The sequence below is a fragment of the Emydura macquarii genome, unplaced genomic scaffold (assembly GCF_026122565.2).
Source record: "Emydura macquarii macquarii isolate MOO-44397 ecotype Brisbane River unplaced genomic scaffold, CSIRO-AGI_Emac_v2 contig_2825, whole genome shotgun sequence".
NCBI classification, from domain to species: domain Eukaryota; kingdom Metazoa; phylum Chordata; order Testudines; family Chelidae; genus Emydura; species Emydura macquarii.
In genome coordinates, this window is record NW_027132962.1 from 762586 (window position 1) to 777367 (window position 14782).

Sequence of the window (14782 nt, forward strand, 5' to 3'; positions counted from 1 at the left end):
AAGAAGTCCCATGGAAATCATATGAGACATTGTGAAATATCAAAAGACAAAGACTTTGTTGACTCCCCCCAACCCACACACAAACACACCAATGAAGAGGAGACAGGAGCTGCGACACTTGTTCTACCAGTTTGAAGTCTGGGGGAAGGGAATAAAAATCCCTGACCAGAAGGAGCTGCATCCTAGAATCAGAGAAGTGTAGGACTGGAAGGGACCTTGAGAGGTCTTCTAGTCCAGTCCCCTGCACTCAAGGCAGGACTAAATATTATCTAGACCATCTCTGACAGGTGTTTGTCTGCCCTGCTCTTAAAAATCTCTAATGATGGAGATTCCAATACCTCTCTAGGCAATTTATTCCAGTGCATAACTACCCTGAGAGTTTGGAATTTTTTTCCTAATAGCCCACCCAAACCTCTCTTGCTGCAATTTAAGCCCATTGCTTCTTGTTGTATCCTCAGATATTAAAGAGAACAATTTTTCTCCCTCCTCCGTGTAACAACATTTTATGTACTTGAAAGCTGTTATCATGTCTCCTCTCAGCCTTCTCTTCTTCTACATACTCCTACATACTCTTCTCTTCTCTTCTCTTCTCTTCTCTTCTCTTCTCTTCTCTTCTCTACATACTCTTCTCCTACATACTTGTGTTATTTGTTTATATTCATCCTTTGTAATTTGACCTACTTTCCACTTTTTGTAGGACTCTCTTTTGCATTTCAGATCAATGAAGATCTCATTATGCTGCTTGGAATTTGGAGAGGGCAGTATTTCTAAGCATAAGCAAGGGATCCCCAAGCTGTTTAGTTTGGGTTAGCCCTATAGGACATGCAGAGCTTGCACATACCGCAGCTACTAACTCCTTTTGGTGCCCAAGACTATAACTAATTTGTGTGTGTATGTTTACCTTCTTTAACCTTGTAAATAACTCTCATTTATTTTCTTAGTTAATAAATCTTTAGTTAGTTTATTACAGGGCTGGCTACAGGTGTTGTCTTTGGTGTGAGATCTGGGGGGCAACTGAGATGAGGTAAGTAACTGCCCTTTTGGGATTGGGAGTAAGCTGAATATTTTTGTGATTTTTGGTATAAGGGACCATCTATCACAACGGCAAGTAAAAGTTTGTTTAACAAAGCATAGAGATTTCAGATGTAGCAAGGCAACGTATTGGAAACAAATGGTTAAATGTAAAATAAAATCATAATATACATTCTAAAGCCTTGACTTAATTACCAAGATACCCTCCTATCTAATGAAGTTTAGCTCACCCAAAGTCTTTGCAGCATTTTCCAGACAGGTTGGCTGTGACCCTTCCTTCATAAGACAAAACACTGAGGGCTGCTCTCTCTTAAACTAGCTGTCAATGGTTTACAGAGGCAGCTTCAATAACCAAGGATCATCCAGACATAGGGATGCCCCAGGGACAACTCATGCTAGGAAAATGGTACAAGAGCTGTAGCAGTAGCCCTATGCCACCAGAATAGTGACACAGTAAACTTTTTACTGACATCACTAAATATACCATAAATAATACAATAATGGCACAAAAGCGTGTACTCGTGCGTGATATTCTGTACACAGGAATTTTGAATTATGCAATTGTTTTAGCTGCAGTTAATTGATCAATTGGGTTCTTTGGGCATGTGCAGTAATAGAAAACAGGAAGTTGATAAAGTCATGATCAGTGTAGTTTTATGGTACAAGAATTGATTCTGAACGACGACAATGTCAAAATACAATATGTTTTATTTCTACCCAATTTTATGGACATTTTCATTTATTTACGGATTTACTGACTGTTAAAATTGTACATTTTTTTACTGACTGTCCGTAAATTTATGGCCAGTTGGCAACCGTGGTATGAATTCCAGAATAAGAGTGTCCATGCAGGGAGTTGAATAACTGTTCCAGAATAGCAATTCTGGTACATTTCCAAGTGTAGACAAGCCATTATTTTTTGCAGCCATCTGACAAATTTTATTTTTTATGCACCTTTGATAGTCTCCTCTATGTTCTGCCCCACTGATTCATCTCCAGCAGGACTACCTCTAGCATTAAGATCTCCAGGGGAATTTTGAAAGTTGCCATTTTTAAAAGGAAAAAAATAAAGCACAAAAATGTTTTATTTTTTCCTCTCAACTCTGGCAGCCTCCTGAATCAGGTGGGAGCAGGGATTACCTGCCTAATGTCTTGAATATGACATATTTAGCCCTTAAACAATGAAAAGGTAAAGATCTTATGAATCACCAGATATTCCATCAGTAACCATTTAGAAAATAGAAATCCTCTCACTTACCTCATGTGAAAAATATGTTCTTCTTTTCACCATTGAAGACAGGTGATCAGGTATATGCTTTTTTTTTTTTTTTTAGGTGAATTTCCCAAATGAGCAGCACCAGATTTTTTGCAGTGCTACATAAACTGTAAACATTCACTGATCCAAGCTGACAGTTTCTGGCACATTAAACTAAACTTCTTGTAGCCCATTATATTTTGCTGCTCTAGCCAACTTCCTCTTCTACCAATGTGGTAGTGCTAGCACTGACTGCACCTGTGCTGTGGGAGGGGTGAAAGGATCTGCAAAATGCTCCTTCATTCTGTAGGTTAGGAGAGAGTGGCTCTCTCTATATATCCAAAGAATAGAGCCTCAAGCCACACCCTGTCCTCTCTAGCTGGCCAGAAAGTGGGCCCTTAGGCCAGTGGTTCTCAACCCTGGGGGTACACAGAGGTCTTCCGGGGGGGGGTGTACATCAATGCATCTAGATATTTGCCTAGTTTTACAACAAAAGTACTAGTGAAATCAGTACAAACTAAATTTCATATTGACAATGACTTGTTTATAGTCCTCTATATACTATAGAGTTGCTCAACCTGGGGTCATGATTTATTTTATAATTATATGGTAAAAAAGAGAACGTAAGAAATTTTTCAGTAACAGTATGCTGTGACACAGTTGTATTTTATGGCTGATTTTGTAAGCTAGTAGTTTCTAAGTGAGGTGAAACTTGGGGCACGCAAGCCAAATCAGCCTCCTTAAAGGAGTACAGTAGTCTGGGAAGGTTAAGGATTACTACCTTAGGCCACTCCCTTATGGCCTTTTTTTTGGAGAATTCAGGGAGAACAGGTGGGAGAACTAGGGGCTTGAGCAGAGACTGGTAGGAAGTAGAGTAGGAGGGTTAGGAAACTGGGATCAGCACCAGGCACTTTGGTGGAGGACGAAGAGGTGAAGAAGAGAGATGGTGGATAAGTTACATAACTTATAGGAGCATAGCTAGCAGGTTCCTTAACTCATTGTACAAATGAGAATTTTTTTTAAAATGCACTTAATTTTTATATTTATTAATGTGGTTTTGGTCCCTCCACCTGTAACATCTGGTTGCCTTTGTTACTTGAGGTAACCAAGGCATGCAGATTTTACAGGTGGAGGGACCAAAAAAATAGCACCAATACCAATTTTTAAAGGCTTCAGAATAGCTTCCTTGTGGCAGAATGCACGACAGGCCTGCCTCGCACGCTGACGGTGAAGATGTTCAGCTATCCCAGATGTAGGGTAACAATGGTAGAGGGGCTATGAAAGTCTTATTTGTCTCTCCTCTCTTCAGTGGGGTCACACAAACCACATTATATGTCAGCCATACTGAGTGCGGTCCCCCACCAGCTGCCCTAGAGCCACACATCAGAGCTCCTCTCATGGTACGTGAGGCAACACAGGTAGTAATGAACAAATGGAAGTGAATGGCAGGAATTCCTCTGTGTCACAGGATAGCTGGCCCCTGAGGGAGTCAGGCACCCAGCCTACCCATGACAAGCTTCACTAAGAGAATGAGCCAACCCAGATCCACCTATGGATAGTTAATTGCCTAAATAGTCAGGCAGCAATCAGTTAGGTAAGGAGCACTTGGGCCTAATAAAGGTGTGTGAGGGATCAGTCAGGAAGTCCCAGAACAGAGGATGCTTCTGAAGAGAGCGGCTCCTCAGGGGAGCTGGTTAGGAAGCTATTCGCATGGTATCTCCCTGGAGAAAAGAGGTTCTTTGAGAGAAGGAACAGTCTGAGAGAGAAAGTGCTCGAAGGCAAAGGACAAGTGCAGCCCAGGAGAATGAACTGAGTGTAGGACCTTCTGGGGTGCTACTAGGGCCTTGCTTTGCAAAAAGCAATGTACTGTCAGGGGAAGAGTGTGATCCAGCGGAACACCTGACAGAAACTGAAGCGCTGGGCCTGGAATTCAGCCTGAGAGTACTGTGTGTGGCTACAGGGGCAAGATGAAAGATTGATTAACCCAAGGGCAGAGAGTTTCCAGTGGAATAGCTGATGGCAGCTTTCATTTTTGTTTTCATGGTATCCTTTCCTGTTAAATAAATTAGATCTTCCAAAGAGGATGTCCTCTTAATACGAGAAAGGCCTGCTTGGATTTGTTTCTATCTGGGTGAGGGGAAACTGAGGCAGAGGCTCCTTTGCAGTGTGAAGCCTGATCGCAAGGGGGACACACTCTGCTGACCTCCATGTCTTTATGCTCTCTGTCCTTCCAAGCAGTAGGAAGGGAAAGGAGGAGACTAGAAGATGATGCTGAATGGAATCACAGAGAGCCACAACATAATCACATCCTGAAGTTACATAGCAGAGCTCCTCTCATCATGTTACATCAATACTTGATGATGTTGAGCCTTAACAATGTCACGTCACTAAACAAACATAGCACACAATGTACAGATGCCAGTCAGTGATTATTTTATTGCTCTCCAGGACTGTATTTGAAGATGAAGTAGTTCTCTGCAAGGTTAAATAGCAGCATTAGAAACAGTGGAACTTAAATAAGATTGAAACATGAGAAGAAGCTCTCAGCAAACCAGCCAGCAAGGAAGAGGAGCTCTCCCTAAGCATAGTGGAGCACCAGCCAAGAATGACTGGAAGTTCTCCCTATACTATGGCATACTCTGGAATACCAGCGAAAATAATTAGAATTGTTTGCACTGGTCATTGACAATGTCAAGAGGAAAGTAACTGCAGAAGGCAACTGAGGAATTTTATGTGCAAATGACAGTTGGATGACCTCGTTTTTGCTGATGACATCATGTTCCTCAGTTCAGCACATCACTTAATGCCAGAAAAGACCAAGTTTTTGGTAGACACAGAAAAAGAAGTTGGTTTGTTCATCGAGAAGGGGAAGACAAAACATATGGCTGTCAATGTTCCGAAAGCAACCAGCACTAGAAGAATAAATCATTTTACTTATCTGGGCAGTTGAGATGTGAAATGATAGTGACACCGTGCTAGATGTCAAGCAAGGAATATCAAAAGCAGCAAACAATTTTCATAAACTTGAAAAGATTTGGAAAAGTAGCATGATCAGCATTGATACAAAACCAGAATTGTTTAACTGTAGCATCATATCTGTCCTCCCTTACAGCGCATAGTCATGGAAATCCTTAACAGCAATGCATAAGAAGATCAACTCATTCCAAGTAAATATCATCAGAAGATTTTCAGCGTTCACTGGAAAGAATTTCTTACAATATTGGAAATTCTAATTAGAGCACACCAACTTAAAGCATCAAACATGGCAAGATAATGATGATTGATAGATAGATAGATAGATAGATATTTAGGACACACTTTAAAGATGCCACCAACACAACTTCCTTGTCAAGACATATCTGGAAAGTAAAAAAGAGGGCGACCTAGAAAAACATTACATAGAACTATAGAGAAAGAAGCTAAATCCATCAACATGATGCTAGGAAGCCTGAAGAGCCCAGCACAAGATGGAAATTAATAGCAGAAACAGTGGAGACACCATGCACCTGAAGGTGTGGGAGGATAAAGAAAGAAGAAGAATTATGCCCCTTTTGTGCACACAATCCAAGGTCCCACTGACTTTGACTGCTGATGGTATCTTACTTTAAGGCCATTAGCATCAGTTTGTAAATTGTTATTTCTCTCAGTTCTATTGTAACTGGGTTTCCTTTTGCGGGTGTTTAACCTCAGTGGTTGAGAATTTCAAAGCAGCCTCAGACATTTAGACACATTGCTCACTATAGGTCTAAATTCCTTAGCTTGCTTTGAAAAATCTCAGCTAGTGTATTTATACAGCTTCTTCAAACTCTGTGGCAGCATATACTTTGGTCTTTTGAAGAAGTGTGCATTTTACATTTTTAGCATGTGCTCAGACCAAAGGCTGAGGAAGGCTGCATTTTGTACAGGATGAGACAGTAGAGGTGCTGGGGAGACTACAGGAGATGCATAGAATTCAAGGCTAGAAGGAACCAATGTGATCACCTAGTCTGACCACTGGCTTAAAGTTTTTGGTCTCTGGACAGAAAGAAAAGGTCATTCTGTGTTAAATATTTGTTGAAAATACATAACAGGTTGTTCAGATGCCATGCTCAGCAGGTCAAAATTCTATGCTGAGGCAGAGCAATGCCCTTCAGTTTTCTGTAACTAACCTATTTATTTATTTTTAAAGCATACCTATTGTTAAAAAGTATTCTGAAATCAGAAATCATGCACAAGTTTCCATTTGGCTCCATCTAGTGGACCTGGTTTTCTACTGGGAAGCTGAATGGAGGTGAGCAGAGAGCTTATATGGTATATTAGGCTGGCAGTTTAATACACTTTATTTTTATATGTGTCTTTATATATGATAAGCTGCAGGGGAAAATGAGGTGCAATATGCATTAGTTGCATTTATGCCCAACCCATAAGAAGTATATGACATTGCACATGTGTTCATCTTGTAGTAGAGAGAACTGGAGTACTATTGAGCATCAGATAGTACAGACAGTTCATAGAAATATAGGACTGGAAGAGACCTCGATAGGTCATCTAGTCCAGTCCCCTGCACTGAGGCAGGGAAAAGTATTATCTAGACCATCCCTGACAGGTGTTTAACCTGTTCTTAAAAACTTGCAGTGACAGAGATTCCACAACCCCTCCGCCCCCATGATGCTCCGGTGCTAACTTCCAGTTAGGAAGTTTTTCCTAATTTCTAATCTCACTCTTCCTTGCTGCAATTTAAATCCATTACTTCTTGTCCTGTCCTCAGTGGATAAGGAGAACAAGCTGCTGTACCTACCAGCTGTTTGTTATTAATATAGATATTGTAATAAATTAATAATAAAATCATATAAACGCATATATCCACACTTCATTTATAGACTTCAAAGTACTATACAAATGAATGTAAATATTAGAACTGGTCAACTTCTTTTTTAATGAATTTTGACAAATTTTTGGAAGAAAATTTGTTTTTGTGGGTTTTTTAAAATTTCAAAATGAAAAGTTTTGAATATTTGTTTAGTTTTGGTGGGGGAAAAGCTGCTTCTTTCTTATTCCTCTGCCCCCCTTTCTTTCCAGTGAGGAAAAATGGGAGTGGGTAGGCAAAAATGGGAGAGAAAGGAGAAAAACATTTTTTCTCACTTTTCAATTTTTCAAGTGGAAAAAAGGAGAAAAAATAAAGTTAGAGCAAGTGTGTTTTATTCCCACTGAAAGAAAACAATTTTTTTGAAATAGTTTTAAAAAAATTTCAAAAAAGTGTTTGACATTTTTCATGAAACATATTTACCGTTTTTTTTTTTACCATCTCTTATAAATCTCACAATCCTTTTTTTATAATTTGGGAAACTGAGGAAGAGAGGTGCAGTGTGAAATATCTCGCGCTCTGTGGCGTGGTAGAAAAACATGTAGTCCTCTATTGTAGCAGTATAGTAAACCCCTTTGTAATTGGCAGGGTAGAGATGCACCACTCAGCAAGATCTCCTGGAGTCATTTTGTCTCACTGAGCTCCTTTCCCCAGTATGGAGGAGGCTGGGGTCAGGGCACCAAGACTTCTTGGACTTGTGGCATCAGCAGCTTGCTGGCCCAGAGCAGCTCTTGTGGTCGTAAAGCAAGAAAAGCCATTGTGGTAGGGATTACAATGAGGATAAAGAAGAGCCTCCTTGAATACTCATGTAGGTACTGTTCTAACCTCCTGCAGACATGTCTATACAAGGCTGTTAAAGGCTGAAAAAAATTCCTTATCATATCACTGCTAAAAGGAACAAAAAGTAGATCTGCTTATTTGCTCTTAGCAACATCAGATTATGGATCACTTAGTTTTTAATTGCAGATGTGAGAATGAGTTAGTCACCACACACCACTGTGACCTCAGTATTCACATTTGAGAAAGGCACGACAAGTGTCCTAAGAAAAGTAAGAAAGAAATGAGTGTTAATTTTCAACCTGAATAGTAATCAGATGTTGATTACAAAAGGAATCCTGAGAACTAATTACTTTTGCTGTAATTATTTATTTTTGCACTCCTGCTTATGTATGTATTGTGCTGGGTCCATGACAGCTCCATTGGGTTCCCTCTAACAGACACATTCTAGTAAAAATAAAGTAGTGCAAAGCTTTGTGCATGTTGGGTAAAGGAGCAACATAAGCGATTTATTTAATGTAACACTAGGCGCTGGTGATTATTCATGTGTGCAGCTGTGCTTCTGCAGTATTTTGCCCTTTTTAATTTTCCATGCGCTGTGTTCCCAGTGAATAAAAACAGATGACTAAACTGTGCTTTGAGAAATGTTGATGTTTGGTTTTACATACACAGCAAAGCTGTGTGCTGTAGCAAGATATAAACGTGTATTATTTTATTTAATTAATCTCCATAGTAATAGTAATGCAGGGATCTGAATCATGTACTGTACTGGTAATTTTAGCAGCAATTATATCAAGCAATACCATCATTTGTGGTGTGGTTATTATTCCATGCCTTTCTGAAGTGTTCATCAGGCTATGAGCGTCTTTTATGCAATTTAGAAATACAATTTATCACCAGATTGGGACAAGCCTGTCCCTCACCAATCTCGGGCAAAAAAACCAAACAAAAACCGAACCAGTGGCATGAAGAACTGCTTCCATCAAAGCAGCAATTCAGCAGAAAAAGGAAACACAAAAGCAATCAAGTTGTACTCGAGATATTTAAAAATACTTAAGCAAACAGAAGTCTTGATTCTGCTGTTGTGGTATGTGCAGAACCACTTTACAATCATATTTAACTGTCACATAGCACTTTTCATTCATAAACCTCAAACTGAAGGATTGGGCCCATAGTGGATATAAATAGAAGGCAGCTGTCTTGACTGACACCGGAAAAAGAACTAAACTCTGTCTTTCCCACCATTTGCCTCATTAGTACTTCTTCCTCTGTTAGCAGCACTGATTGCTGATGGGTAGCAAATACTGTAGTGTTAGCCTGTTTACTCAATGGGGGACCTACTCTTGCTGTGAAATTCCTCACCATTTCCCATTTTAGCTGACTGCAAAGAAATGTGTCACCTGTATTTTTGTCAAATACCAGATTAATAACATATAATATTCCTGAAGCAACTTTCTCATACAAAAATTTTGCATTAATTTTGCCATGGATTTTTGGCCCTGTCTAAAGCAGCAGCACAGAATTGCAGCTCTGAATTATGTTTGTTTTGGATGGCATTGAGAAGAGGTGTTCTGTCTGAGCTGAATGGTGTTGGTGTATAGCACAAGAATAACTGGTAGGGACCGGGTTGCTATAACTATGTCCCCCAGTATGGTTCTGTCTTGTAATATAGACAGTTTAGTTGCTCAGATACCATGATGATGGGCACACTATAGGAACTCAATTGATAAGAAGTAAAAATGACTTTATATTAATGATGCTCTCTCCAGAGACACCACAACCTCACACAACACCATACTCAGCCTCTGTCCAAGGGGGTAGCCTGTGACCTGAGGGCATTTTTCAGAGGGGGGACGGTGGTTAGTCCCAATGACTATGACCAAAAGTTTGCCTCCCTTGCCCAAAGTTGTATGTTGAATTGCTGGTGCACTCCCAGCTCTGGAGCACTGAATAGGTCTATAATTTGTAATGCACATCACAATCCTTCAGGATGAAAGATGCAATAGGTAGCATCGTAGAGATAGATGCTATATAGGCTATTTTAGAAATAAATGGGAATTGAATGTTTGAATACCTAGGTAACTTTGAAAATCTCACCAGTGAGATATCATACTCATATCTACTTTTGCAAAACTTCCCTTTTTATTATCTTATCTTTTCTTGCATTATTTTAATTAGTATTGGGGGAAAACACGCCTTTTGTTAAATCATGTCTATGTACAAAGAAGTTATTTAATTTATCTCAGCAACCAAAAGCCTTCTCTGTGAAAAAGAGTGACGCAGAAGTTCAGATTAGAGTTTCATCCAATCCGTGAATTTAGAGCACACCTGAACTATGAAAACAGCCAAGATGGAGACCCAATTATAACATAATTGCCCCTGAGATGGTTAAAATATTGTTCCCACTAAACATATCCAAGGCTGTAACAGGTTCTATCTACACCCACAAGAGGGAACTTTGTGATAATTTGGTCCTCAGGATGGCTGCTTTCATATTGTAGATGGGACAGAGAGTTTTATGTCAATCTGAGGTATGACGGGATGTAGCAAAGTAGCTCAATAAGGCACTGGTCGATTCTTGGCCTTTCAGTGTTACTATATTGAAAAACGCATGACATATTTAAGTAACAGTTGTCTCAGCAGATGACAATTCCTGGATCTTAATTACCAGCTGGGAGGCTTGGTCCAAGGTGCACTTGACTCCATTAATAACAATACTTTTGCACTTACTTAGCACCTTTAGTTTAAGATCTCAAAGTGCTTTACATATATTAATGATTTAAACCACCCAACACTCACATGAGGTAGGTAAATATTAGTTTCCCTGTTTTTCAGATGGTTAAAACTGAGGCACAGAGAGGTTAAATGAATTGCTCCATGTCAAAAGAGTAAGTGAGCTCTTGGCAGAGCTGGGCATAGAATTCAGAAACCCTGACTCCTGATCTCTGTGATTGCATCACAGTACAGGGCTAGACAGCTTTGTCTTCCCTGGAAATACCAGGAGGATAGATTGTTATTGCTTTTAGCAGATTAAAACATAGATGCATTGATTTTTTTTTTAGTAGATGATAAAGTTTCAATTGGTATCTACAGTGCATTGCTAAAGAATTATAGTGGAATGCTAGGTCTGTTATAGTTAAGGTTTAGACCAGCTTTCCTTTTAAAGACCCACACTTATAAGTGCTTTAAAATCTGCATGTTTACTCAGATAAATGCTCTGCATCTTAGTCAATCAGATGTCTAAGTCTTCACTCAGCATTCCATTCAGTTTATAATACATATTCGACTCAAGAGGAATCGCCTGAGATGACACAGATCACCAATAGATTCTTTAAGACACAGAAAAAAATATCAACTTTTAAAATTAAGAGCCCCATTTTTTACTCCCATACTGCCTTGAACTATGGATGAGCGTACAGATTATTTTGAAACAAAGCCTATTATACAAAAAGGTGTGTATATTATTGAGTTGAGATCTAGAAAATGGAAAAGTACCAAGATTTATTTCCTTTTCTTCCTTTCTTAAGGTCTGGCGGTGTCCACTGTCAATATATAGTTCCACAGGTGACCCAATGCTGTACCTGTGGGAATCACTAGAGCAAATGGTGACAGTCAAACAACGAAGGACACGTTACCAAGGCATGCCAATGAGGGGAATTTTATATTCACATTTGAATTTTTGGCAAAAATGACACCGGAGGATATAATAATGTAATTTAATTTCCTCCATTTACTGTAATAAAATCTTGCTTTTGCTGAAGGAAATCTTTAGGAATTTAGTATGATCAATTATTTGTATTACAATAGCAGCCAGAGCCCAATCAACATTGGGATCCTAATGTGCTGGGCCCCATTGTACAAACACATAGTCAAGGGCAGCACCTATCCCCAGAGAGCTTACAAACTAAATTACAAAGATGCAGAGATTACTTTACGATCAGTGACTGAACAGCAAGGCAGGGAACCCAAGCAGCACAGCAGTATGTCAATAATCATGAAGTGGACACTTTTCTTTGTGTTCAGTCTGGAACAGGGAAAAGCATCGTACCTTCCGGCATGTTGAATGTCCCATAACGGAATCATAACAATGCCAAGGTTGACACATCCATTTTTCATCCTTATTTTTAAAGCTCTTTCACACTTAGGGTGATCAGATGTCTCGACTTTATAGGGACAGTCCTGATATTCTGAGCTTTTTCTTTTATAGACACCTAATACCCCCAACCCCCACCCTGATTTTTCACACTCACTATCTGGTCATCCTATTCACACTTGATTCAAAAAGATTGGTGGATTTTACTGGTGAAATCATGGTCCCGCTAAAGTCAATGGTAAAACTCCCACTAACATCAATGGAGCCATGATTTCATCCCTTCTTTCTAGATCTCTCTTCCATTGCTACACACACAAACCATGGCAACAGACAGAAGCGAAAAGACGGTGGGTTTAACAAGGGACGTGTGTATTTCAAGTCATTCCCCAGACTCAAAGCACTTCATTTACCAAGAACTGAGTGGAGGAATTCTTCTTAGCAGAATTCAGCCAACCCCGCTCTGTACACTGGGATTCTCCCACATAGTTTTTTGTTTTGTTAAAAAGAGGGCTGAAAAATGTGTGGATCAGGCCACAAGTCACTCTAGTGGCTGAGTGACTTGTGGCCTGAGCCAATGGGGACTCTCCATTGACTTTGGATCAGGGCCCTTAGTCCTTAGCTCAAGCCATAAAGCTCATCCTTTTAGTGTGAGAGATCCTAAGTTTAAAGTTTGACTTCAACTCAAACAGGGTGAGCTACAGATACATACCTGTGCACAGTGTAATCAGTTTTCCTTTCATTAATGCAAGTATCAGAAGGGGATGGCAGGCTTGCCCGGGCAAATATAGGAATTTGTATTCAGGCCTGACCTCTCTTCTGTCACCCCGGAACTACTTATTAGCCACTCATTTAAAGGGTGGGTGCACCCAGTCTGAATTAAACAGAGGCTTCATCCATAGACCTCAAAAAACTGAAAATTTGGCCCATTCCCACAACATACATCTGCAGGAAATTTCTACCTACCAACTGGAGATTCATGTCTTGGATGTCTGTCATATTTGCTATATCACAGGACACCAAACAAACCCATCCCTTGTGTCTTAAGTATAAGGGGTCTGATTAACTCAGTGAGTTACACTGGTAATGCAATGCTGAATCAGGCCCAAAGTCTGTGGCGTTCTTTGCAGAAGAGAGCTCTAATGTGCTTTTAAGGCCCAGCCTCTGCATTCTGGCTGTTGCAGTGTGAGCTCTGGGGAACATTATGCCTAAGAGCTAATACAATGCTTACCAGCCCTCCACGGTGCCTATAGGGAACATGGACCTTTGTCCCACCTTAAAGAGTTTGCAGTGTTTGTTCTGCTGGGGAAGAGTGGGAGGGTTGAGGCCATTACCCTGCCTTCTTTGGAGAGGCAAATGCCAGCAGTGGCCCTAATCCTGAATTCAAAGATTACCGTCATTCCCAGCCCCTGTGCAGGGGAACAGGGGAAGAGAAAGGCCCTGCACAAGTGCTTGTCTTAATTTTCTCTCAATTTCTTGCCTGGATGTCATTACGGAAAAATATTGGTGAATACTTAAGGGCTGCCTTCTGAATATTAATCATCATTATTCTTTGCACTCTAGTAGCATTCACCACGTGCTAGGTACTGTACACGTGCACACACACACACACACACACAAGTCCCTGTCCCAAAGAGTTTAACAGAGTTTACAATATATCTAAATGAATTACAGTCTTCCACTTTATGTCCCAAGATAAGGAGACAGACTTGAACAACCTGTACAATTGTGGGGAAGTAGATTTCCTTCCCATCAGATATTTCTGCAGTGTTAGCAGCAAATATAACTTCACACTTGTGTCTGTCTCCACTAATAATTTCCACAGTGATAGCATCACAGGCATTTGCCTAGGAATTCCATTTTATGAAGTCCCCAAGAGACACCAGAAATAGTAAAAGTCCCAGATCTAATGAACCAATCATGGCAACCTGGCCTCTCAGTAGCTAACACAACTGTGCAGGCCATTAATGCCATTTATTGGCTGTTCTTTGGTCCCTCAGTATTAACAGTGCTTCACTCAAATACCAAGAGTGAGCAAATAGCTTTCGATTCGCATCAGTGCAATACTTTCTCTGAAAATTGTCCTGGCTTCCCCTCCTCTTGCACTGGTTGAAAGGCCCCACTGTGGTTGCACTTCCTGTCTTGGCAGTCCTGGTTCTCTTCTTGAACCACAGGCCCTGGCCTCCTCTCATATTCTCCTGTGCTATTCAGTCCTTCGTTCTCTGCAAGGCAGGCTGGATTAACATCAGCATATTTTTCTTTGTATTGTTGGGTGTTGCCTGCAAAAATCTCACAGCGGTTCAGATTTTCCTCTTGCACTGGACTCCCCACGTTCTCATCAGCTGTACCAGTAGCTGTTGTCCCCTCTTGGGAGTTTTGACTAACATAGACAACAATTATATCGCCCTTAAAATTCATTACTTGTCCACTTGAAATAAATGTAGAGTTACTGTTTCCAGTCACATTTCCTAGGGAAAGGGAGGGGAAAAAAGCATATATGTATGATTAATATTTTCTGTCAGAATTTTGTCTCATGAGATGAATATTTAGCTGAGTGAATATGATTTCTATTATTTTCCCTCCCAGCACCAATCCTGTCATCCCAGTGTGTCTAGCTGGGATGGTAGGAAAATTTCTCCCATTAAAATTCATCACCTGGAGGCAAGAGAGAGATATTTTGCTGTATACTTTCCCCCTTCTGCTACCTGAAGCAAACCCTTCAGGATTTTGAATTTGCTCTCAAATACACAAACCCAGATAATGCTGGAAAATGCGCCATACCACA

At 40.2% G+C, this 14782-nt stretch overlaps 1 protein-coding gene across 1 annotated transcript in view; it reads right to left on the bottom strand.

The window, feature by feature from the left end:
* Nucleotides 1-11497: 11497 nt before the first annotated feature.
* Nucleotides 11498-14782, bottom strand: part of TNFRSF11A (TNF receptor superfamily member 11a) — a 38882-nt gene continuing 35597 nt past the window's right edge. The window contains exon 10 of the mRNA XM_067567938.1: nucleotides 11498-14465. Within this exon, the coding sequence (XP_067424039.1) occupies nucleotides 14053-14465 (413 nt within the window). The 3' untranslated portion in view covers nucleotides 11498-14052. The remainder of the gene's footprint in view (nucleotides 14466-14782) is intronic.